The following is a 26,587-nucleotide window of genomic DNA, read 5'->3' on the forward strand; positions in this document are numbered from 1 at the left end:
AATGACCTGTGATCACATACACTGTGCCCTGCTCTTAACAATCCAAGCTGCACCATGAGGTAGCCAGTAGGTTAAGAAGACTTATTCTTACAGGAGAGGAATGTACACAACAGACACAATATGACTACGAGCAATAGGACAAAGATGAATATATCAATGAGATGAAAATAGCATGTAAGCATTTGATGACAAACTGCAGAGATCAAGCCAATAATCTCCTGGAATTAATGCTATAGGTTGTAACCATCTCTTGTCCAGTGGTTGATATCTAAATAAAGCTTTACTTTCCTGCAGTTCTCATTTGAGAATCAATTCCAGCAACAAAGTTAAAAAAAAAAGAAGAAGAAGAAGAAGAAGAAGAGGATAAAAACCTTCAGCAAAATCTTTAGAGATCTATGCAAATTTTGGCATTTCCAATTCAAGGTCTGCTGCTGTATTAAAAGCCTTCGCTGTGGCCAAAACCAGTGCAGGTTTCTCCATCTTTCCTCCCAGTATCCACCTCCAGAACAAAGGAAACATTATAGGCTGTTAACCCAATGAATTACAGTTTGGTAGATACAAGTGACACAAAGGTTAATGTATGAAGCATTCGGTGCATTTTCCCAGAACAATGACGCCGTCTCATTTCGGTTATTGTTAATTTCTAGTGATTAATCTCCTGTTTATTGAAGCTTGCGTATGAAACTCAGCTAGTAAAAGCAGCTTCAAAAAAGAAAAAACCCAACGTTAATCAAAATAAAAATAAATACACATATTCCACCCTAATTGCGAATTGCTTTTCCAGAGTCACGCATTTGTGTTAATTAGCAGCTGATGCGCACAGCTATTGTTTTGACGTGAGCCACACATGTCCTGTTCTCTCTCATTGCTTTGATTAAAAATTTGGCTTGAGGAGAGGTTTGCGTTGTTCCTCTCAGTAATTGCAGCAGCCACTTCCCGGCTCCGGGAAGGGCACAGCGGTGGGGCTCGGCTCGGCTCTGCCCCCCGGGGACGGGATGGGGACAGGGCAGGAACGGGGCAGCCCCCGCCCCAGCACTGCGCCCTGCTGGCGGGGCCCCCGCTGCCCAGCCCCAAAGCAGCGAAATGCAATTACTAAGCAGCAGGTGAGGTACCTCTGATTGAACTGGGGCTTCTCGTTGCTTTTAAAACATTTCGGATCGCGCTCTAAGCTTTCTTGAATAATCCATAAAAGCGTCAATAGCTCCCTCTGCTGCCACAAACACGTTCCAGCTGCTCTACGCCAAACACAGGGGACACAAACCATCGCGCTCCTGCACGTGTCCCCCTGCACACCTACACACGTAGTAAAAGTAGAAACTGTGATATGGGATGGATATTTAAACATCCTCCTAAAGCTGCTGCTTTTCAGGGATCATTGTTACGACTGTAAGTCAGGATACTAAAAGGCCAGTAGTTAAACATCTACTATGCTTTTAAGACAATTTCAAAATATTATCTTATTCCATGCAAACATCATACCACCTTACCTGGGCACCTCACTGGGCATACAGCGATGTATCCACACCGAGTAGAGGGATGAAAGCAGGAACCAAAAGTAGTGCATATTTAAAGCAACAAAGAAGTGATCACGGAATGACCGATCACACGTGGACTGCTTATACCAGAGGTTCCCAATTCACTTTTTGTCAGCCAGAAGCCCTGAAGGCGTCTGAAACTCCTATAAGTATTTAGATGGCTACATTTACTTATTTCTTTTAGGACAACAAGATAAGCTTCTCTCAAACTTGGGATTCTGCCCTTTCCTGTTCTCAGGCAAGGAAAAGACAGGTAGTAATGGAAACAGGAAAAAAAATCAGAGGGCTTGAGTGTGTGAAGTGAGCAGCTACACTGATAGAAAAATCCACTTGCCAATACAGCTCTAGGGTACAGGATGGCATAGTAGCAAACCTTCACGCCATTGCAAGTCTGTCACAAGGAGTTGCAGAGGTATAATTTTAAAAGAGCTATTTCTGTTAAGATACAACAGTCCCACACTGCAGATGCCAGAGACCAAGGCAAAGCAGGCCCGACTGGCAGCCCAACACTTCCCACAAACAAGCTCCTGTCAGCCCTGGACTAAGGCCCATCCCCAGCACAAATAACTTGATGCTTCAAACCCAAATTCACAGCAAAACAAGGCAGCCCATGCTCTGAGCTCCAGAACAGCCCAGAAGTTGCTCACTGTGCAGTTCTCACACACCTTACCATTACGTCTCCTCACATGCTCCTGCCATCTTCTAGCGCTGCAGGCCTGCGCTCTCTGTCCTCTTTCTCTCTCTGAGCCAGGACAAAGGGCTCCTCCCATCCCACATCACTGAGTTTTCCCTCCTTGCTCCAGCCTGACACATTCTTTAATTAATTTTCTCCACCAGATGACCAAACACAGTCCTTAGTCTATCTGGGAGCCTTGTAGCTCTGTAAGAATGGTAGTTACAAAATCAAGCATGCTGTGTCACAGGTGGCGCCCGTGGGCAGCAGGGCAGCTTGTCTAGAGCAAGAGGTGACGTCAGACTGCAGTAGGAAACAGAGCAGTGGTACCTTATCATATGTGCCCCACAAGTAGAGGGAGGAAAAAAAACAAAACAACAATCAAAACAAAAACCATAAAGAAACAGATGGAAAGTATATCCAGCATCTGTAACAGACAGACAGTACTTTGGGCCTAACTCAAAGCTGTCCTCAAGAGTCCTAGTCAAACACAAGGCTTCACAGAACAGTACAAAAATCAAAGCTCACTTTTACCTAGTCAAGCTACATGCTTTGTTCATCAAATAAACAAACAAGAAAGCATAAACGCAGTCTTTGGCTATTAGCAGTAGTATTACATACCTAGCAAGAAGGATCAAACTGCTCCAAATTGCTCAGTAACAGTGGTTTAGATGGGTACAAGGTGATTAGCACTGTGAGCCACCTGCAGGGCACAGGTGGGAGCATTCAACATCCATTAAACACTCAGGAAATGTAACTCCTTAGAAGAAGCACACGCCCACATTCCATCCTGGGAGGCATCAGCAGTACCATGCTAGAATAAACTGTTTCCCACATCATTTTCTATCAGTACGCAGTAAGCACAAGCTCAGTTTATTGGGGCAGAGGGGAGAACACTACTTTCTGACACTTTTCCTGTCACACAGCACGGCCCCCACCTCCCCCTCCTGTCTGCCAGCATGATGGCTGCAGGCCTAGGGGAGCCCACACATTCACCAGCGCAACGGGAACAGCCTGGGTTAACTTCTACAGAAAGTGCACAGATGCAACAGCTACCCTCACACTCGAAACAAGAAGGAAGGCACATTGGTACTATTTTTTGTTTTTACAATCTTAAAGTCTGCATGAAGCATCTTTCCACCTATGACACAAACACTTGTCAGCAGAAGAATCATGAAGTTTCAGTTTTGTCAGGATTTCTGTACTTTTGAGTAACAGAAAGAATTCAGAAAGAAAAGAGTGAAGAGCCACCAGGTACATTACAGCATGCTTTTAAACTAAGTGTTGGTCACAAAATCAGAAATGAGAAAAACTCTTTCATGTCTACCATGTTTCAAGGATGCATTGGACACGTACTTTTCACCAATAAAATCAGGTATTAGTAAACAGAAGTAGTTCCCTTATCTGTTTTGCTACAGCAACATGAGGTAGACTAAGGAGTTTTGGCATAACGCCTCACGTAATAAAATAAAGCAGCGTGTTGGGGGGAAATAACAATTTCCTTCTGGTAAAAAAAAAAGTCACATTTCTTTTGAGGACTGATTCATGCCAGTTCAATTACAACATGTCTCAAACTTCAAAACAGAAATTGTTATTTATTCAATGTACAGCTAATAAAAGTATATGTATTACAGAATTGTTATAATTATCTTTTCAAAGCTTGATGACGGTCAAATTTGTACTTAGTTTTCAATTAAATATAACCTGAAATTGTTACTGCAAGCAGTAGAAATGTCAAGGAGCTGAGTGTAGAAAACACACAAAAGGAAAAAACAAAACACACAGAATATCACACTATGGTTTTTTTGTTATGTAGATGAAAAGGAAAAGAATGTATCTGGAAATGAGAATCTAAATGTGTTCTCAAATTCCATTAATTTTCTAGTAGCACTGTCACAATTCTCTGAGAAAACAGAGGCCTGGAAGAATGTTTTTCTTTCTTTTTATTTTTCCTAGTTCTGATTGCAAACCACTGCTGCATATAAACTTTTAAAACTCAACGAGCCCAGATCTCAAAACAGACCTTGTGCAATGCAGCTAGGAAACACTGAAATAATGAACAGAAGAATTGCAAACAGGATGGTACACTGATAATTACATTCAGCTAGCCACAACATCTTGCTTTGAGCTTCCTTCACCTATTCATACAGCAAAATTCATTGTAATGCCATTTGCAGACTGCAGTCATCTGTGAGAACATAATGTAACAAATTAAGCATTGTAATATCACTGAGAGACACAGAGGAAGCAACTGCAAAGAGCTTCCTGTCATTTGTATTTTTTTCTTTCCATACCTTACAAAAAACAATTGAGAATAATGAGAATGTTGCGTATTTTCTAAAAGCTCAACATCACATACAATAAAAAGTTAAAAGCTCTGATATTAAGGGCAATTAAAGGCAAAAGGTCTTCAGTCAGATACCAGTTCAGAGTAAAGCTTATATTTTCTTCTTTCCAAGATAAATACAGAGCAAGTAGATTATATGCCAAGAAAATAGTAAGGAAGAACATCACACAACAGCCTAACCTCCACAAACAAAAACTCATAGGGCTAAGAGCTTAACATTACACGTTAGAAGCTCAGAATGTGTCATGGTCAAGATCTACACAACGAGGCAGGTTTGAAGAAATCACAAGCGAGTTTAAGAATCAATCTTTTATTATCTGCTTGGTAGTACAAAAGTTGTATATAAACTACTTTGTTAAAAATACATCCGATATGCAAATTTAAGAAAGGCTGACTAATGTGGCAATGTCCATATCACTACAAAACTGCAAAGTGTAGTGTTAAAGGCAGTAAAAACAGGCACCACTTCTAGATCTTCTTATTGAAGAAGCAATGTACAAATTCAGTTCTTGCACATACCAGGTCTTAAAATACCTTATGTAAGTAAGTTATACAGGCAAACAATGTTTTACATATCCAACACATTTTGATTTTATCTACATAATTCAAATGGAATCAAAATAGGAAGTACTTTTAAATTAAGTAAAAAAATAGGACATTTTTGTTCAAGCTTCTTTTGAATTATTTCAGTATGTTACCTTGCAATACTAGCTTACTATGTATTAAAACACAATACCATCAAATTAAAAACTTTTTTTTTTTTTTAAAGCTTTTTGAGACAGTCTGTAACTGTACATCTTCTTTCTGAAAACTGTTTAAAACTGCTCGGCTTTGCCCAATACTCCCTTTTTCCAATAACATTTTATACTCATAGCTCTCAATCTACTGGAAATTGAAAGCTAACTACTATAACCAACACTAATTAAACTCTTCTACAATAAATAGCTTTTTATTGAATTCAAGTGAAGTTTGAAGAAGGAAAAAAAATATATAAAATCAAGAATCTATCAAATGTATGCCTATAAGGCGAGCTTCGTAGTTTGTTAAATATCAAAGAGATTTTATAAACCAGACTTAAATTAATGACAGCAAGGATGCTAAACACTCAAGTACCAGTCCTGGTCAGAGTTATTTAAGGTACTCAAGAATGAGCAGTTCTCTCTAAAAACATCAATTCTAAAAGGCACAATAAACCATCATTTCTTTTCAGGATCTTTGTTGGGGTTTGGTTGTTGTTGTTGTTGTTGTTTTTGTTTGTTTGTTCCTCCCCCCAACCAAATATGGTGTCTCTGAGAAGCGTTCAGACCTAGCAAGCAGTAAACCTGCCCAGGGCAGGAGATGCAGAACTAGATGATCTTTAAGACCCCTTCCACCCCAAGCTGTTCTATAATTGGATCTATCAATATCTAATTGATACAAGGAAGGCAATCACAGCACATACTTCCCAGCAACCATCAAACAAAGTTCTCTGACAAGATGCGGGAGTACCTAATATGGTTAAAAAAAAATGAATATGAATATGAATTTAATACTTGTACACATTGTTAACATTACATAAGCTGATGAAGATTCTCAGATCTGAAAGAAAAACACAGTTCAGAACATTTGGACAAAAAGGATCGAAAGCAATGTAAAACAAATCAATTTCAAAAGAAGCACTGATCTTTATAGAGTTCATAGGTTAGATTAAATTAATGTATTGTTCTCAGAAAATAGCATAATCTCTACTACGTTGTATTACCCTACAGCTTATATTCTTAGGCACTTGGAGAATATGTTATTTTTCAGTTTCTTTCACATAGCAAAATTTGCTGAAGTATTGCAAATGTCCCCTCCCCCTGCCTTACCAAAATAAAGCAATAAGCAGTAGATCACACTCAAAATATTAAGGCAGTGAAACAATGGCTTAAGATTTCGGTGCCAGTGAGAACTGCTACCCTCTGAAGCCACTCTGAAGTACTTCAGTACATACTCCATAAATTTTTAATGACAAATATTCCATATCCTTATCTAGTGGTTCAAATATGTTGCCTTAGCTTAATAAGGAACCTGCGGGTAAAAAACAAAAGAGAAAGGCAAAGCCATTAGGCAATACGACTGCAAATATGACTAAGGAGTTACAAGAAAATTGGAGAACAAATGGTCTTCATGAAAGTGACCTTTCCAAAAGCTCAACCAAGAGCATAGAAGAAGACACTTTTTAGCCTAATATTAAATAGTTATTAAGGTAATGGGAATAAGGACAACAGTATCATTTAACACTTGCGTATAGCTAAGCCATTCTGTGCTGTGAGTTACCTGTCACAGAGTCAGAAAGGCTTACATACTTCTGCATGTCTGCACACATGCAGATTTGACTGAAAACGTTTATTTTCTTGTGTGGTTTGCTTGGCTACTAAAATTTAGATTAATAGAGTATTTTTCATCTTCCGTAGTCTGACTTTCATCTTCAGTGAGTATTTGTGAGCTCTGGAAGGGAAGAACAGAGTTAAAAAATCCAGATGGACTAGAGGGGTAAAGTATGAAGAAAAAAATTATCTGGAATTTTTACCTTCCCTGTCCAAAAAAATGTCTGTATTTTTGATTTTGAAGATGAAGCTCAACTTTTGGTATGAGGTCCACACTGCCCAACAGTGTGTATGTGTAAATCTTAATTTTTTTTCACCAATAAAAATCAGTAAGTATTTAACCTTGCATGGATACCATCACAAAGTTTGTAAAATGCTACAGTGCCATAAACACACTTCCTTAAATAAGAACGCATTTCTTGGGAGTCCTCTGTTTTCTCCAAAGTGCTAGTTGACTAACTTCTTCTAGAAGGTCCACCTGCAAAACAAGAAAGTAATTTTACAGATAGGTCCAGGAGAAAATTAGTTACAGTATAAACATGTCAATTAAATACAGATGTTCTGAAATAGAAAAAAAAATGCATGAATTACTTAATGTGGTGGTTATGCATTACAAGCCTTAGAATAAGAAATGAAAAAAGTTAAAACTTCAGTTGGTAATTATGAAAAGGATGGACAAAACCACCAGCAGACCAATAAATCACATCAGTGTAAAGCACACACAACTTAGAAAGGGACACCAGAAATGGCAAACATCACAAAGCTGCAGCACAGCAGTAACTTAAGTTTTTGTTTTCTCAGTAGCTTGCCAAGGAACTCCAAGAGCTTAACTCAAATACTTGACTTTAAGTATCTGTTCCATATTTACTTCTTTTTCATGTGCCACTAAAAATATTTCAAGTAAACTGAAATGATGAAATGGAATCCGCTCAAGATCATGAACCTCGGAGATAGACAGAAGACATGCTAAGTATAAAAGATGCAGGCAGCAAGATGGAAGGATAAGCTGAAACACTGCAGAGCTCATTTCAAGAAAATACTAAGAATATGTCAGTTTAGGGGAAGCGAAACTGAACTCAAGAGTAGCCATGAACACAAGCAACCAGCAGCATGAAAATACTGCTCAACTCAAGAGATTTCATCTCACACAGATCTCAGTTACGGCCGTTTAATGCACAAGGACCAATCTAGTGCCTCCAAAAAGCTGGAACAAACCTTTTTCTGGCAGCACTTACATGCACATTTGTGCCTCCCTTCTTCCTCTACGCTGGAAGATCTGAGCCATGTTCTCCAAAACAACGTGCTTTTTAATCATACATTTATGAGCTACAGGCACAGAAGTCTTAAACATTGTTTATCCACCCAATGTCAGTAAATTAAGCTATAATACGTTATTGTAAGTCTGAAACAAGTAATTGAAACGGAAGTCTAACTTAGTATCTGCTTACTTATGAACAGCTTTTCACAGCGGCAGAGAAATACTCATGTAGAAACACACTAGAGAACAGAATGTTAAGTGCTCAGGCAAAAGCTGAGTTTTTTTGGTTGTGGGTTTTTTATTTTTATTTTTTTTTTCCCCTCATAGTGCAGAGCAAACAGACCTGGCTAGTTTCCCAAGTTTAGAAAATAGTTTTGCTGGACTGGAGATACCATTACAAGTGATTCCCCAGAGTCATTTCTCTGCTATTACAATATTTGTTTTCAAAAAGAGCAGTATCTCAAATCCTAAGGGAGGTTCTACAGTAAAAAACCAAAGATAGACACTTTTTTTTTTTTTTTTTTTTTTTTTTTAATAATAACAATACTATTCTCTCTCTAAAGAGCAGCTTATTTTTAGATTGAAGCAGTAATAGTTCAAACTTAAAGAACAATGTTTAGGTACTTAAAAGGAACAGCTTTCATTGATTTGAGAAAGGACAAATTATAAAACAGATATAAAGCATTTCCAGGTGATTGGAAAAGTTTGTTTTCATCATAAGTGCACTGGAACAAGCTATTTTCATATATATGCCCTTTTCTTGCTATTTTTCATGTTAGAAGACAAATTATCTTCTCATAAGTCAAAGAATGAATTTCTAAGTCTGATCTCCCATTCGAAATATTGGAAAAAAAGACCACAGACCTTCATGCCCAATCCAGCTGCACATGAACATACAGATGCAGCTAGTGAGGGAAGAGGTTATTTCCTATTTCATTCAGATAAAGAAAAAAATACTTGTGAGACAGCATCCAGATAAATACGTTCTTCTTAGTTTAACACTCTTTTATCTCCCTGATCTATCAGAGAAGTATCCAATAAGCAGCCAGCTGATATGCAGTATCAGTGAGAACAACAAAGAAGCATTGCAGTTATTCCAGTGAATAAGCAGTCAGCAGTACTTGTTTCTTTTGGGAATCCAGCACATTGCCACTAAGAACTCAACTGTCCATTTACTGTGGAAAAATTATATGCATATCTTGGATGATGATGCTACCTTAATGAAGTAGCTTTTATTTCTACATCTGCTGAAATTTTAAGGTCTAAATAAAAAATTAGATTAAAAAAAAAAATCGGAGTATATTTTAGGCTTTTCCAATTTAATCATTAACTGAAAGATCAAATATGATTTCTGCAGACTTTTATAGAAACTTTCAAAATTGCCTGATGAGTTTTCACACAGAATAGATACATTCACAGCGTTTTTTCTCCTTACTGGTTGCCTCAGTCTATTTCCCAGCTTTCACTTTCACTGGTTCCTTCCCAGTGCCATACCTGCAGTTCACTCTGAGCTTCTCCTCTCTTGCGTCCCCTCTTTCACAGGTGTGGCAGGTGCTTCTTTTGCTTCCTGTTTCACAGGTGTGGCAGGAATGTCACCATTGAGGCCCTCCACCCCAGTAACAGACATCAAGCTTTTCCGTTCTTTGGAATTAGATTTGTGCTCCACTTTCGTGACTCTAAACCTGAGGTGACCAAAAGTGAGATTCAGTTGCATGTCCCCAGATATTACCAAGATCATTCTGTATAGCCAGGATATGGATATGTGTGCATTTAAAAACAGGAGAATCCCAAGACCATGAAGTTAGAGCACACACCCACACAGACCCACGTTCACTTCAGAGCAATCTTCCTTTTTATTACCCATGAAGGCCTTAAACATTCCTTGCTGCTGAATCACACTTTCTCAGGGACTTGGTCCCTGACTGTCCACAGATTCCATGCTACTAGACAAGTAATTTTTCTAAGACAACTACTGTGTAAGAAGGGAATTAAAAACAACTGAAAGCATAATGAAGTTATTTCTATACCTCACACTTAATCCAGAAATAACAAATTAAAAAAAAAAAGGAATTTATTCACGTGCAATTTTTATTACATTTAGACTGTGTCATCAGAACTACAGCTTTGGATTTGCAGCCACAGCGGATGCCTACTCATTCACAGGGTTCTAGAACAGTCTTGTTCACTTCCTCTAGAAATAAATTTAGTTTACTAGTAATGGGATTTAAAAAAAAAAAATAATCACTAGTTCTAGAAATGAGTAAAGTTAATGGGTAGCTGATCCCATTAACTGATCGGCCACTATAGTGTCTCTAAGAAAAGGATACAATGAAGTGGCATTAGACCTTACCTTCCCACAGAAAGTACTGTAACTTCTCCAAGGCGACTTCTTCTGTGCTCTTTGGATTTGTGAGCTGGTTTTATATGATGCCATCGTTTGTGGCTACAGCGAGAACAAACATCTTTCTCTATTACTCCTCCAACAGTATGTAAGTGATGGCCTTTGCAGCTGTGTTTAAGTGGAGCAGCACCAGGTGACAAAGGAGACCCTGGACTTGTTGGACTCCCAGGAGTGTTAGGAGACACGGGGCTAGAGGAAGTATAAAGGAAATGAACAGAGTACTATTAAATCTTGTTTCTTAGAAGGAAAATAAAGAGTAAAGTAAAGCCTTCTGTTGCGTCTAGTGAAAAACTACTTTTCTGAAGGATAGTTTATTCGTGGGGATACAGGAATTAATGTTCCCTCTAATACCATGTTTCCACAGTTCAAAAATCACTTCATGAATGAATCGATCTGCACTCACGTAGTTAACGTAACTGACAGAAAGTACAAGGAAATGAAAAAAAAATCAGGTTAAAATTCAGAAAAATAGTTTAGATGGACTTGTTCCATTATTTTTAAGAACTCACAGAAAGACACAGTCACAACATTGTGTTGATGCAAAACTAAATGTCTGTCATGAAACGGGATTAACATACCATCCAGCCAAAGCTTCAGAAAGCTGCTTTCTAAAGGACCCATGAAAAAATAAAAAGCATTACAATGAACAAAATACACCTATTGAGAGCAACCCACAAAATTAATCTTAATTTCTTCTAAAACAGAAAAACAGGCAGGACAGACAAAAAGCAAAGACTTTTTTGGATTTCAGCATTACTCCACAGTCAGGCAACATATTCTCATAAAGCAAGACAAAGTTCAGTGCGTTACGGGTAAAATGACGACAACTTAAGACAGAGCATTCCTGAAAAAGGGCATACCAGAAAGTTGTTTATCAGATGTAAAACTGAAAGGGCATTTTCAATGCAGTCATTCTGGTCCAGATCATATTCCATTTTAAATAGTTCTTTAAATAATGGAAGAGAAAAACATCTAAACTATTTGTGAATTTTGGGGTTACCTACACTATCTGTAGAGTACAAGCAAAGAAATGAGGATGACAGGAAGAAAGTGTGTGTGTGAGAAAGACACACACTGAGAAATCTTATGAAGAATACTGGATGTATCACAGTAGGGACAGCACAGATTTCAGTGCTTTAGCAGAAATAAACATTAAAAAGACAGAAGCAGTTAGCCAGATACTCACTCCTCAGAAAAAGAAGGTAGAAAAACACAAGCTGAACATGAATTAGAATTAGGATGTAAGTGCGTTAAAGTAAGAATTTTTTCTCACCATGGAAATAACAACCTAATAAAGTCACATTATTAAGCTTTAATCATGCCTTAGCTGGAATGTTTCATCCAGTTTTAGGAATGCTATTTCTAGAAAAATTCTAACAAACCAGAGAAACTCCAAAGGAGAACAAAGAAATAAAGTTTGCCAATGAAAGACTGGAGCTATTTAGATGTTTATTTTCAGAACAAATACATTGTCAGGAGGCATTTAGTGGACTTCAAACAAATTAAAGAAACTTAAAAAGGAAATAAAATCCATTTAACATGTTTGAAGTGAAGACAAGAAGAAATGACTTTAAATAGCAGAAGTTCAGATTTCACTGTGTTTATTTCTATCACTAGGAAGTGTTTCACAGTGGACTGAACACGGAAATAAGTGCAAGGGATTTGCACTCAAGCTACTAAAGCTTCAGGACCATTTGTCAGAAGTAATACAAGAAAAAAAATCATCACATCTTTTGGTAGTCTCATAAGACCACAGTCCCCTCCCATTTTTCTATTTTAATTCACTGAAACAGTGGTCAAACTCTCAAAGTACACATACCTACACAAGATGTTTGAGTTAAAATCCTACCAAATATTTGTGACGCACCAGGAAAAAATAGCTCCAAAATCATCTTTATGTTCAAGAGTTCATTTTGTTAGATTTGAAATGAGTTTCTTCAATAACCAAGCCTCGCATCATTAAAATAGTTTCCTATGGTTGCACATTATTTGTTTTGCTAAAACTATACACTCCTACTTCATTACTTCAATATCCATTTTCTCTGCCTTGAATAGGAATATAGGATTACATAAGAAGAATGCAGTAATATAAATACAGTTTAAAGGTACTTAGATACAGACATAAACATGTTTAATTAAATAGTATTTTGCCATTTAAGGGGCAGACTACTTTCCCTATGTGAAGTTTCAAATAGGTGTGCAGTGGAAAGAAGCCTAAGAGGTAGGCCAGCCAATGTACGTTACCAAATTTATAATGCAAAAAGAGTAAAACATTGAAAGAGACACTATTCAAAGTTAGCAACCATATAAATGAAACAAGCACTGCCTTTGCTCTTTCAAATCACCAAGTTTTGATTAAACCAACTTGGAAGTAATTGCATCCTAAGTAAACAAATATTTGCAGCCTCTGTAAATCTTTAGCTCGAGAAAGCAATAAATCATTTTGACAGGCCTAGAACATATAACCAGAAGAGCAAGATATTATCATGGGGCTTACGCTAAAATGTAGTGAACTAAAAGACACAACAAGGAAATCAAGCTATAATCCTCTTGGCTGACAACTCAAGGAAGTGATGTAGTCTTCAAAGTGCACAGGAAATAAAACCCTTTGAAAGGGTACATTTTTAGTTGCCTCAGGAAACACACATTAAAAAGTTGAGCAATTACCTTTCGGGTTCAAAGACACTGCTATCTGCTACCATGGCCTTTAACACATCAGCATTTGCTGTAATGAGAATAAATAGAATTCTTCAAAAATGCACAGCTCTAACTTTAGAAAAACAAACAACAAAACTGAAGGTGCTAAAAGAACTTCCATCTAGAAGAAAGATAGCTGCATTATCTGTATCACCAAAAGGCATGAGAGAGACTACTGCAAAAATGTTTACATAACTCTATGGGATTTTCTTAACATAAGCTATTAAAATTATTGTTCATGTTGCAAACGAAGCTTCACCCCACTGCAAGCTACATAGCAGCCATCTGCACAGCACTCCTACACAGGATCACTGAAAATTTTAAAAACATTCATTTGATCACACAACTATCATCACCTCATACTTATAGAGCAATTTAAGAGAAAAGGCACCAAAAAACAAAACCCAACCGTGATGAAAAACACACTAGCACTAAGCACTAGCAGTCATTAAGGGAAAAGAAGAAACCAGCAACAAAAAGAAACCTCTCCTGAGATGTCGGCTTCTTTCAGAAGTAACTCAAGGCAAACTCAATGCTTAGGAGAACTTGAATTTATACAAATGTAAAATTAACAGGCTGGAGTTTCTTATACTATAAAAACATGCAGTCTCCTCCTTCCTCCAAAGGTTGCTTTGACTGGTAAAAATCTTCTGACCTAACCAAGCGCTTTTCAGGTCACTTATGCATAGTTTTACATTTTTTCTAAAAGTATCCATTTTACCATTTACTTTGTGCAGACAGCGCAGAAAGATATCATGTCTGAATTCCCAAGTCAGAGCTAGTCTACTCTGTTCTCTCAGTTGTGCTCAAATCTTTCATCTGACAACAGCCATGGGAATTATTACAAGACAAAATGTTCAATATGGTCAAAACATGAGAATTCACATGCTTTAAATGTTGCCATTAAGAAAACAAGCTTAAGCTTTTCTTTGAAAAACAAGCAAAAATATTTTAAAAGAGAAAAAAAAAAAAAAAATCAAATGCCCCAACAGTTAACAGAAGATCAAGAAATGCATGAATCAAGCTTACAATACAGAATTATTTTCAGATAATCAAAAAAATATCTCCACTTTGCTTAGGATTAATGCCTCCTGCAGGCAATCTCAAAGAATACACATACAAAACAGCTATTAAATGTAAACATACGAACATGCCATACTTCTGAATATTTACAAATACACACACACACATATATATATCAGACACCACCACAAAGGCTCATAACTTCAATTTCACCATACTGTACCTTCATTTTTCATAATGTAGTTAATAATTTGTCCTACAGTGTCACTATTCTCATGCGCAGTTTCATTCATTTCTGTGCAACGAAATAAATATTTTGTCAATATTTTGGCCTTTCAAAAGAACAAAAAAAAAAGAAGATACTTCAAAAAATAATCTACACTAAACCACCCACCTCCAAAAAAAAGTAAGAATGAAAGAAAAAAAAAACACTTGAAGACGTACCAGAAGGAAAATGGCAAGATTTACTGTCACTTTGGAGAGAAAACAGATGAGAGTTTTTGGTCTTTATTCAAGAAAGCCCAGAAAAGTAAGTTTATAGAATCTACACATCAGCTCTAACATTCTTTAAGGCTTGAAGAAGTTCAATATTTTCATGAACATGCATCAGAATTCTATTTATAGCTAGTTAGAAAAGGAGATACAAAAGAAAGCAGTATTTCTAATCCTAAACGTAAAGAGGAAAACAACAAATGGAGCCACCTCAAGCTAATATTTTAAAATAGGGATTATCAGCTTCTAGAATAAAAAGGATTCAGTTTAATCTTACAACTGCAAGGTGTGTGTTTTTGTGTTTTGTTTTGTTTTTTAATTTTATACATTTAGTATTCTTAAATTCCTCGCTCCTCTGGTCATATATACAACTGAGAACCTTGGTACTTCGGTAGCTGACTTCACTCGTTGCCAGTGCTGGAAGTTTCCCCAGAATAATCTCAAAACACAAAGACTGGGGGGCAAAATAAATAAATAAATAAAAAGCACAGCTTCCTTAAAAGACATTAGGGCTATCTTTAAAATGAAAAATAAGTAATCAGAAGATGGAGGCAAGTTTGATAGGTTAGGCCTTAAATTTTCCCCCAAGTAGTAAATTTGGGGCTTCCTTCTTTCTTCACCCCACCTTTCATCTTCTTCACCCCAATGCCTACAACTTTGCAAAGCAGCTTACACACCTGTTTCCTCAGAAGACCTGGAAGCTGCCCCCTCTCACTGCCACTCACCTTGCTGTTACTCCTCCCTCGAACCAGCAGATTAAACAGACACACAGCTTGAGTACATGCCATGGGCAGTGATTGCTTAAGAACACAATGACAGATCATTACTGCAGCACATGACTCTACTGTTACCACAGAGGCACTGTAATTTGCACTTATTATGAACCTGTGAAGATGCTATCAATCTTTTTGGAGAAAGGAAGAGGCCTGAAGCATTTACAAGTGACTTGACTTTTCTATTTGCCAAGCCAAATGCCGCATATAGCATTCTTCTCTGGGGTGAAAAAGAGAGCAGGGGAAAACAGGAATAAGGAATCACAAAACAAGAGTACAAACAGAAAAACAGAAGTATCTTTAAGAAAAAAATATATATAAGCAGCATGCATTACATAGACGAGAATATCCACCCAAAGGCTCAGTTTTATATTGAGAAGGGAGATGAGAAAGACAACACAATACAAATAAAACTTGAGTTGCTAAACATAAATCTTAAGGCCTTAAGTCTAAACAGCAGCTTTTCACCACTCCCTGATGTCCAATACTTTCTCTCAGCAGCAGATGGAATGCACAAAGGAGATCTGGTGACTTCAGTACACAGTCAGAAATATCCTGGATACGTTGATCCCTCCATAAACTCTTAATCTGTTCTAAAGGACTCGTGGGAAGTTGGAAGACTGGCAAAGCTTTCACTAGCAAAGACCAAAAACCAACAGACATAACGGTAATGAAAAATACTTCTCTTAATATTGTATGATAACTTATCTAGACAGAAGAATGATAGAAGTCTCACAAAAAGTTAACTCCATATTGGCTGCAATTTTTATAAATAAGTAGAAATATTTTTTTAGACGCTTTGATTACCTATTTTTTCATCAGGCTTCTCCTCTTCCTCTACTTCTTCAGCCTCTGTTGTACAACGATACCCTTTTTTCTTAAGGACGTGACAGATGAGGATCCCCAAGAGACCCATGATGAAGAAAACAGGCACCAATACAAAGGCAACATACTCCAGGTGCTCAGGCTTGTTATTATTGCCAGTCGTCACGGTAGTTGTCGGTAAATCATGGCTTGCCAAGGCCTGTACATCACCTACATAATGGAATAAACAGAGTTTATGCCTCTAACAGTCAGCATCTTCTCTGCATGAAACAATTACAAATATTCAACCATGTGCAAAGAACACCTATATGATGTTTCTTCATTGTGATGGGGCAGAACAAATGGTATTCTAGCCAATCTCAGCATGAGGGCCAGCGTCACAGAAAGCAAAACAACACAAGTGCTCCTTCTCACCAGTGAGGGGAACTCCATACTATCCCTGAAGTCCTAACTTCATGCAAAATAGATAAAAAGCACAGGATTTAACATTGACAAAAGGATCAGACTTAAATATCCTTGACTTTTCTTGGCAACAGGATTAGAAGAATACAACAGATTCCAACCATGTCCAACTGTTCAGCTAAATCCAAATACATGTTCGCGTACTCAGAATTTGTTTGAAGTCTCTAAAGTTTATGTATACACACTATACATCATAAAGATTTACATAATAACCTCCAAGCATACAAAAATATTCTACTCTCTTTTTTTAGAGTAGGAAAGAATGGCAACAAAATGAGGTGAGTAAAATTCTAACATATTTTACCATATTTTCTACCTACTTGTACTAAAACAGACATGGTAATTCATAATGTTGCTACTAAATGGGTTGAAAAGTCATCAGAAAACCAATTACGTGATACTGAAGCTTTCACAACAAAAATTCCCAAAGCCATCTAACTCCTCCCTCTGAAAAAAAAAACAAAACAAAACACTTAAGAGTCTCCAGAAATTTGCAGAAAGACCATTACTTCAAAATTACCTCTACTGTGCCAGCTGTATAAATAAAAATTTAAAAACCATTAAGTATTCATCTGAATCAATATGCAACACAACAGTGGGAATGCAGAAAACTAAAGGAAATGCAGACAAACATCTGAATAGTTCTGGAGGCTGAATGAACTCCAATGTTGAAATTAAACCTCAGGATGTTTGCTTGGGACAGAGCCAGATGGCCTTGCTTGCATACAAACCCAAAAAAGAAAGCTATTCATTTTTTCAAAAAAGGCCAGCAGTGCTGCAGATGACTGTATTAGAACTTACTAGGTATGTAATCTAAAGTAGCTTTAACTTGTACCTGGGCAGGACAACTGAGCAACACAAGAACTGAACAAGATAACACTTTAAAAATGCAATTGTTTTACATGACAGAGAAGTGAAAGACAAGAAAGGATAAACAGAATCATATAACTGAAAAAGTTGCTCACAGTTTGTTTGGCAAGAATTTTCAATTCACATTTTAATAAATTGAAATGAAATAGGTTTGGTCTTGTCAGCTTCCAACATATCCCAAGTTCCCCACTTCATCAGGCAATTTACTTCAGGAAGGAAACAAGCCATTACAACAAATACTGTTTTGATGGCTGTGTTGTTTCAGAATCTAAGAAATCCAACTGAAATAGCATACATCACAACCTCAGAGAGGTGTTAACAGGTCTTAACAGATCAGAACGTGAAGAGTGCTAATGTAAGGAAAATCAGCAGGTGCTCTGAATTTTGATGCACGCTGTCCATTTTAAGAATGAACCACAGCACACTACTGCAAAGACATCAACAGCAACTTAACACTCAAGATAACTAAGAGGTAGGAGGACAGATTAGGAGGGCCACCAGATGAATCTCACTCTTTACATTTTCTATCTCTTTGTGAGAAAAGCAGCATTACCCTAAGAAATCTCCTCCTGACTTTCCTTCATGACCATGGCAGGTAACTCCTACTTCAAACCTAGAGAGCGAGTGCTTCCAGGCCTCCAAGCTGTGGTTGCTCACAGCTTCTCCAGACACAAAGCCACTTCACCAGGTCCCTCCTCTCCCCCCTCAGTTCTCTGCTACCCCACTGACTTTGCACACGACAGGCCAAAACCCTGGAAAGAGTTTTAAACTGGATCAGTGACTGAGATTGTTGAAGAAAAACCTGCCCTAGAAAGCCTTTACTTTTTAAAGCAGCCGCTTCAGTGAAGCAGCACTAGCTGTGGTTTGCAGACTGCTCTGTCAAGGCAATCAAGTAACTCATCTCAATGAGTTTCCTCTTCTCTCATGTCAGTAGTGCTTGGGTACAGTTCTGAAATAAATTTAATTTTTGGAAGGAACCACTTGCCTGGTTTCTTTTTATTTTTTTATTTTTTTTATTTTTTTATTTTTTAAACCTACAAACTGTTCTTTGATTTCATCGAGCATTTCTGCTCACAGGCTGCCACCTGACATACCAACCAGAAAACCCTTCAGCTGCAGTCTGCCATCAAGGATTATGACAGCTCAGAAAAATTCTTACAAGATAAATGTAGCCAATAAAAAAAATTAAAAACACTTTAAAAATGCCACAGATGAGCCAATACTGAAACCTTTTTTCCTGACTGAAGGGTTCTGAATAAACTCGTGATGTACCAACTCAATGCTCAGCAATACAGATTAGCCTACTAATTAGATTGAAATTTTAAAAGCTTTAGAATTAGGCAGGAGACAAAATTTTAAATGGAAAAAATATTTTACGTATTAACAGCGACTCCAACAAACTGGCCCACTGAAATGAGCCACTCAAGTTTTATTCAGTTGTCTTTAGATGTCTGAAAATCTATTTTTTCCATTAAAATTCAACAAGGTATGAGCACATTTTAAAAGTATCTTCCTTAACAGTAAAAAAAGCAATATTTTTTTAAAATGTAAACAGGTAATCTACACAGAACAAAAATTGTTCTTGATGACATCATTAAATGATCAGAGATGTAAAAATTCACTAGAAGCAAAACAGAAAATATTCTAGAAAAAAATGATTGCCTGGATCAAATACTTGCTGCTGTGTTCAACCTTATAAGCAGAGCAAAGCACTCTGCACTCATTACCTAACACCACCCATGTGTCAAGAAGTCTGCTCCCAGAAACTTCAGCATTTAGGATGTAAAACATGACGACGACCTGCCTGGGTACAAGCAATACATTTCATGTATTAGTCAGAGCTGCATCACTCATTTTATGATCCCTATTCTTCCTTTGAGGCATGTTACTGTTATTAACAGAATGGTGACAGTTACCCCATTCTCACAATGTACCATGTTGCCTCACAAAGATTTTCACTGAAAATTCAGGACTTCCTTGATTCATGCCAATACTTATTGAAATCAGTTTGCTGTGGACTTTTTCCTGTCCTGATGTTTTCATACACCTGTGCAGACTATCAGTCTACATATCAAAATTACCTGAAGATGCACTTCAAATACAAACATTTGGGAGCAATACTTGGCACATTTTAAATGCTGCTTAAACTACAAATCACAGACTATATTCATGATACTAATTCAGATCCCATGTAGTCTTTTTGGCTTAAGAATAAGTACATTTCAGTCATTGATCTCAAGTATTCTCCACCCTTAACTAAGCCTTAACTAAGAAGTAAAATATAAAGTCAGTCTGCCTTGGTCAAGAACTTTTCTTTCATACTGGTTCTAATCACCACTACTCACAGTGTTCTTCTATCTTTCCATCCCAACAATGGCTCAAGAATATATTACAAAACCTTTAAGAAATAGGATACATGAGGAAAAAAAGTTGGGTGACTGAGGCAAAAAGAATTTGTTCTTTTTTTAATTACAGCTTTTATATGGCTGAGCTTGATCTATCAGTATTCGACTCAGTCTTCTCTCCATGTTAGCAAGGTAATGTTTATTCAAAAAAATATTTAAAAAAAATCAAAGACCATGGTATCTTGAAGGCTATAGCACTAACAAGGCTGGAGTGGACCACATACACAAAGATATTGCTCTGTAGCAAACCTTCTTCCCCCTTAGTTTCACAGAAAACAGAGACTGGAGCACGTCAGCAAGGCCATCCCACTTCATTCTGCTGTCCTAGAGCAGAATTAGCTGTTCCTACACAACTATTTGCCACACAGAGCTAAAGATCCTGCAAAGGCAACAGCACACACCATTTTCTTCCTTTGCAGATGGAGGATCAGAACAATTATTTCATTTATATCTATTAGCCACATGAATAGACTCAGCTCATACCAAGCTTCAGAATTACTTTCTCCTTGGTTTTAGCAGCATGAAAAGATTTCATTTAGTGTGATCATTATGACATCCCTGATGAAGCTCCAGTCAGCTCAAATCTTTGCCTTTAGCAATGATCTAAATAGGCAATTCTCAAATGTTTCAGAGAGCAGAGCAAAATCCCCTGAAAGATTTAATACTGCATGATGAACAACTCAGAGGGTTGAAAAGAAAATTTTTCTGTGATAAATTTTGTATCTGTTTAGTTGTTATATAAGCAATGTAAAAGTCATCCTTAAAAGAATGCACTATTTTTCTAAATCTCCCATAGTAAACTTAAGTATAATACACATCTAATAGATTGTTTTAAACACATTCCAGTTATTGTATTGTTTAATCTACAGCAAGAAGCCCATAAACAATGATGTAATCTCTCTGCCCTGCTGATAAAGAATCGTATTTTGTTACGCCAGATTTTGCCTATTAAGCCCACGTCATTTATTTCTCATGGCTTGCCTTTTAAAGAGCTCTGTTTATATTTCGTGAATTTGATTGTTCTAGCAATCAGTCTACTCTAAATAACTACATACACATTTACTGTCTTACCCTTGTAGTTCAAAAAGTTGCATGATTATATTTCCTGCTTCCAGGCATGAAGATGAAATATAGCCTTCTATCTAAATATGCAGAAACAAACTATTGTTGGCCTTGATGTTAACTGAATTGTTAGGGAAATCAAGTACGATCACTGCACATATTTAACTGCAGTATAAGACAAATGAAGCATTCAGGTAAGATACAGGATCTGCTCAGGCACCCCAGCTAAGCACAGCTGTAAAGGTCTCAGCAGCAGCCTTATCTTCAGCAGTTCTCTCCCTGATCATTTATGAGCTAGTTCACTCATCCACTGTAAAGAAGGAATTACTCAAGTTTCAGAATAACTTTTAAAAAGTGACTTGTTTGGGTGTTTTCTGCTAGTTTTTATTTCTTTAATGCCTGGACCACGTTCTCATTCAGTTCACTGTGTGGCCACAGAAATGATTTACAGGTGTTATGAAAGGCCGACATAAGCTGGCAATGCCACAAAGAGAAATGAGCGGCCAATTCCCACTTCAGCTCACCTTTCATGGGAACAGCAGCTGCCACCATAGCCAGTGTTTCATCTTCTCCTGACTCTGACAGAAATATACTCACACTGCATCAAACTGTGACACTTCCTACCTCCAGGAGAAGCCCAAAATACGTGTCTCTGTGTTTCAGCCTGCATCACGGTTACAACAAGAGCTTTAAATCACAGTTTATATCCCTGTCTTACTACTAAGGTGGTAGCTATAGGGGAGACCAGAGGAAACCATAGAAAAGGTGACAAGGAACAGGTTAAACAGGGTGTTTTCCAGAGGAAGAGCAAGTGAACACAACCTGTTGCTTAACATCTGTTTCACCTATTGTTAAAGGGAATGGTACTTTGGGGAATATCCATGAACTGAGTAATGGGAAAAAAAAGCTATCATTTAAGAGGAACATTCAACATGTTCAATTCTGCTTCACTTCTAGCTATCCTGTAGTAAACGGAACCTACAAACAGAAGTGAAATAAGCAGGAAGTCTGATGAGATAGAGGAAGCCACACGATAAAAGAAGATGATAATTAGTAACAGCACTGCTAATTGCCCTAGAGCTTGTTTAAGGTCTGCTGCTAGGAACAAACTTCAAAACTTTCATTAGGTTTGTCAACAGCAGTATCTCAACCAAGCACACAGAAAAATCAGCTACATGGCTCACAGAAGCTCAGCATGGCTGAGGCTGGCAGAGACCTCCAGGTCCCTCTAGCTCAGCCTCAGCTCCAGGAGGGACACCAAAGCAGGTACCCAGGCCCATGGGCAGGCTGCTTCTGAAGATCTCCAAGGAGGAGAGCCCACAGCCCCTGGGTAGCCTGTGCCAGTGCTGTCACCCAGCACTAGCTCTAAATACTTTTAACTAGCTTTACTTCCTTGTCACTACCAGCAAGATGTATGTAGCCAGTCCCAAGGATAACCTATCTTAAAACATCTAGCTGCATCCTTTCTACCAAGCATCACATTCAAACCCATAAACCTGAAAGTCTTTCATAGCATTTCAAACTGGAGCCTGCTAGAATTCTCATATTAGAAACTGAGGCTTTTGCTTACTGAAGTTATCACAAAACTTACGATGATATCAAGGGTACATTCTGCAGAAGCTCTGCAAAGCGAGCGTTCTCCGCCGAACTTCAAGAGTCAGGTCACTGCCACGACAGGTTCCCTCCCAATCACGTGATACATCAACAGTTCAACAAGCTGCCCACAAAAAATGGTCGTGCAGAGGCTTCCCTGAGAGCTGGCAAGGAGGGCTCAGGGAGGAGATACCTCCTAAGCATGAACAGGTCCTATTAACAACAATAGCTAAAAGCAGTCGCGTATAATGCATGTAACCCTCAGCAATACAAAATCATTGTGTTTTATGCAATCCCAGATGAATCTTGTCAATTCCCTTGTCTGTCTGGGCAATCACATCAAGAAGGCACTAGCATTATGAAGACTTCAAAAACAAAGACAAAAATATTAACAGCAGCTCGGCCCTGACAAAAAGAAAGAATAAATTGCTCTACGTACAGCAATAAGAGAGACTTGATCCATCCAGAAGATGCAGCTGACAAGACGGAGAAAACAGATCAGAATCTCATGCTTTGCTGCTAATCAGCATTACAATGCTTTGCATTTCTGTTGGAGCACCTATCATCAAATTTCAGCTTTCAAACAAAGTGTGTATTCCGTGCAATTAATGAAGTGCACTTAACCCATTTGGCTGTCTAAGAAAAATAAAGGATCCCTGTAGGATCAGATGTTTAAGACTATTCCATATCATTAGGAAATCTGCAATCACCAGCAGCATTAAAGCAATGCTACCAACAAACACATAAAATCAATGGTTCTGTGGAAACATTCACACTTGTTGAAAAAAGATTTTTAACTAAAACCAGCATATCCTCCGTGTGACAATACAGCAGAAAGCATTTGGCAAATCTCAGGAGGAAGGGGAAAGAAATACTGTTTGTTTTTTGGTTTTTTTTTGTTTGTTTGTTTGTTTTTGTACCTTTTGCATTTTCTGTTACACTTTGCAACAGTGTAAAAGTGCACCTGATGCACATTATGAAATCACAGGTATTGTTAGTAAGTCCCACTGATGCACATGGCCTTAAAACTCCCTTGGAAAAGTGCTCAGTGATAGAAACCTGGGTATAAACATTTCAAGAGTACCTACAAGCCTATGCACACCCATCCTGCAGCTAACAAGAACACCTTCAGGCATTCTCTTCAAGATGCCAGTAGAAAACTGCTTGGCCATCCCAACAGATTGAGAAGCGTGCAACAATATGCCAAAGCAGCAACAACAGAAGAGCAATCTAATTTATATATGTATGTATATACACACACACTCTAATCTTTCAAGAATTCTTATTCACAAAAGAGGAGGAAAATGTGGTCAAACTTAACAAGAGAAGGAATATCTGCAATCTCCCTCCTCTCTTACACCTGCCATAGAAGATCTGAAAAAAGTGTTCAGGCCTTGCAAAGCCAATTAATGGTCAACACAGATCTGAACTCCAGGCTGGCTGTTCTTTCACTGAAACTCTTCGAAGTTGGGAAGAAGAAGTCTGACAATGCCGACATATTTAGCACTGTTCTACAGGTCTCAGCCATGTCTACTGGTACTTACTTCTTTCTGCTCTCCTGAAGGAATGAACTAGATGACAAGGCTTCCACACCTCTTATTTTCAGAGCAAAACAGCAGGTGGTGGACACCTCAAACCCTTTTGGACCAAGCTGACATGTGCTAAGCATTAATTACAGATTGACAAAGGGCGTATACGAAGATTCAAAGCATTTCATGCCTAATTTCATTCCAGTAATCATGGCCATACTAACTGCTGCCTCTGCCTGCTCTCACATGAGCCATACGCCCTCAGCCATGCTCTGCCACATAGTAACGTACTGCCGGTGCGAGGCACCCACAGACACAGCCAGCAGCCAAGGAATGTCTTCCAGTGAGTTTACATTTAACAGTTCGCACTTCAGACAACACAGGCAGCAGGAGACACTCAGCTTTGAGATTACCAGTATCGCAACGTCTGGGGTTAGGCATAAACACAGAAACTGTCATTGAGGAGCAACTTCCTCCGTATGTGAGCAGCATTCAGAGCACTAAAGGGTTACAGCAAATCGAGTTTCTAAAACCTAAACACAAAGGCAAGTTCAACCTCACGCTGGACAGCCAAGCAGAAGCAGTTCCTCGAATCGTTTATACTTTGTTAGTCACTCGCCCACTCCGGCTCAAAATAAAGGTGACTACAGAACGGTTACGAGAACTTGTACTGCATACCGTATAGCTTTCCATTAACCCAATCCGCGGCCAAGCCAGACCGAACGCCACACGGCAGCAAGAGCTCCGCGCTCCGGCACAGCGGGCAGCACCGCGCCGTGCGCCGCCCCGCGGGGCCGCGAGCTCCGAACCGGGGACAGGCGGAGCCCCCGTTGCCTCCCGCCCGCTCGGCCCGGGCAGCGCAGGAGTCGAGCGGGGGCACAGCGAGGAGGGGGCCGCCCCTCTGCCCGCGCCGCTGCAGCCCTCCGCAGTCCCGGCCCGACCCCGAACGGACCCCGCCCCACCGGCTCCCGTCGCGGAGAGCGGACCGACCCCCGGGGAGAGGCGGCAGGGTCGGTGAAAGCGCCCGGGAAAGCAGAAGGGTCCCGGCTGGACGTTTCACCCACCGAGATCGGAGCGGTTCCCCAGCCAGACGGCCGTCGGGCCCAGCGAGGGAGCAACCGGCGGGATCCCGCTCGTCGCCGGCGGAGCCATACCCCGCACCTCCTCCGCGCTGGCAGTCCCGCTGCCGCCCGGCACGGCCCAGCCTACCGGCGGCGGGACGCGCCCTGCCCGCACGGCGACTGCGCGAAGGCGGCCCGGGGCGGTGCTGGGTGAGACGGCGCGCAGCACGGCTGGGCGCCCTCGGTTTGGTGTTGGAGAATGGAGGAGGCGTTTCTTGTGTGCTCCTGCGGCAAATTTGTGAAGTTAGTCAGCATCAGCATCGAGTGCAGAAGCATTAGTGCGGCGATGGGGCACTGGCACAGTGTGCCGAGAGGCTGTGGAATCTCCCCCTTGGACATGCACTCTGGTGCCCTGGCTGGAGCCGGGTTGGACCAGAGGGAGCTGGAGGTCCCTTCCAACCTCAGCCGTGCTCTAATGATGTTGCAAGCTATAAAAGGATGGTTTTGTAAGCCCAGCTGACAACTGTAGTGCTCCCCAGTGCATTACCCTTGGAAGCCCACTGCCAAGACCCAGTGGGAGGCAAGATGGAGACAGGGATGATTTTGAGCACAGCACTGGGCTTAGCAGCCCCTGAGGCTGGTGGACTGCCTTCATCCAACTTGCTTCACATGAGGTGGGCACTGCAGGGGCTCCCAAATACCAGGTGCTGCACTGTGCTGCTGGGGCTGCCCAGAGCTTCTCACAAGGGCTGGTTGAAGTGCATCTCTGGTGGACCTTCACTGCCAGAGCACAGCACAAAGGCCAAGGAGATCTGTGGGGACAGCTATTCTGCACAAGAGGCTACCCACACCAGAGGAGCAGCATTTGTTGGCAGAGCTGGGTTGAAGCTGCACAGTGTAACAGTGGGGCAGGATGCAACACATGGTGCCACGTGGCCCTACGGAAGCTGCCACTATAGCATTCGTGCAGGCTCTTACAAATGTTCACAGCCTTCATGTGCCTTCATTAATTAGCACTGAGCTCACAGGGACACCACTCTTACACTCACCCTTTTACCTCTTCCCTCCACAAAGCCTCAAAGTTGTGCTCGCATTCCTTTATTCTACACATCTCAACTCCAGGTTGAGTTTACATCTTGGTAAGCCAGCTCAGGTATTCAGACCATGGCATCTGTAAGTGGACTTTTCCGCTGCCATGGCAGCATAAGTAGAATTATAGAATCATAAATTGCA

General features: G+C 39.5%; 1 protein-coding gene across 2 annotated transcripts; it reads right to left on the minus strand.

The window, feature by feature from the left end:
• Positions 1-6,420: 6,420 nt before the first annotated feature.
• Positions 6,421-25,507, minus strand: RELL1 (RELT like 1). Of its 2 annotated transcripts, XM_052682315.1 has the most exons (8): positions 25,358-25,462; positions 17,155-17,281; positions 16,355-16,582; positions 14,506-14,577; positions 13,230-13,287; positions 10,512-10,751; positions 9,656-9,843; positions 6,421-7,381 (listed from the first exon to the last, which is right to left on the minus strand). In XM_052682315.1, the coding sequence occupies exons 2-7, from the start codon at positions 17,180-17,182 to the stop codon at positions 9,663-9,665; spliced, it is 807 nt and encodes a 268-aa protein (XP_052538275.1). In that variant the 5' UTR covers positions 17,183-17,281; positions 25,358-25,462; the 3' UTR covers positions 6,421-7,381; positions 9,656-9,662. The 2 variants fall into 2 exon arrangements, with proteins under 2 accessions (XP_052538275.1, XP_052538274.1); XM_052682314.1 differs by lacking the exon at positions 17,155-17,281 and having other exon boundaries at positions 25,358-25,507.
• Positions 25,508-26,587: the final 1,080 nt, after the last annotated feature.

This window comes from Tympanuchus pallidicinctus, unplaced genomic scaffold (genome assembly GCF_026119805.1).
Source record: "Tympanuchus pallidicinctus isolate F22 unplaced genomic scaffold, pur_lepc_1.0 scaffold2, whole genome shotgun sequence".
NCBI classification, from domain to species: domain Eukaryota; kingdom Metazoa; phylum Chordata; class Aves; order Galliformes; family Phasianidae; genus Tympanuchus; species Tympanuchus pallidicinctus.

Excerpts from the sequence above, each read along its gene's own strand:
- RELL1 (XM_052682314.1), bottom strand. The coding sequence starts at position 25,445 with ATGGCTCCGCCGGCGACGAGCGGGATCCCGCCGGTTGCTCCCTCGCTG. Across the intron at positions 14,578-16,354 it reads GAAGCCTGATGAAAAAATAG|AAATGAATGAAACTGCGCAT; the intron begins GTAATCAAAGCG and ends TTCGTTGCACAG. Across the intron at positions 10,752-13,229 it reads AGTGTCTTTGAACCCGAAAG|CCCCGTGTCTCCTAACACTC; the intron begins GTAATTGCTCAA and ends TACTTCCTCTAG.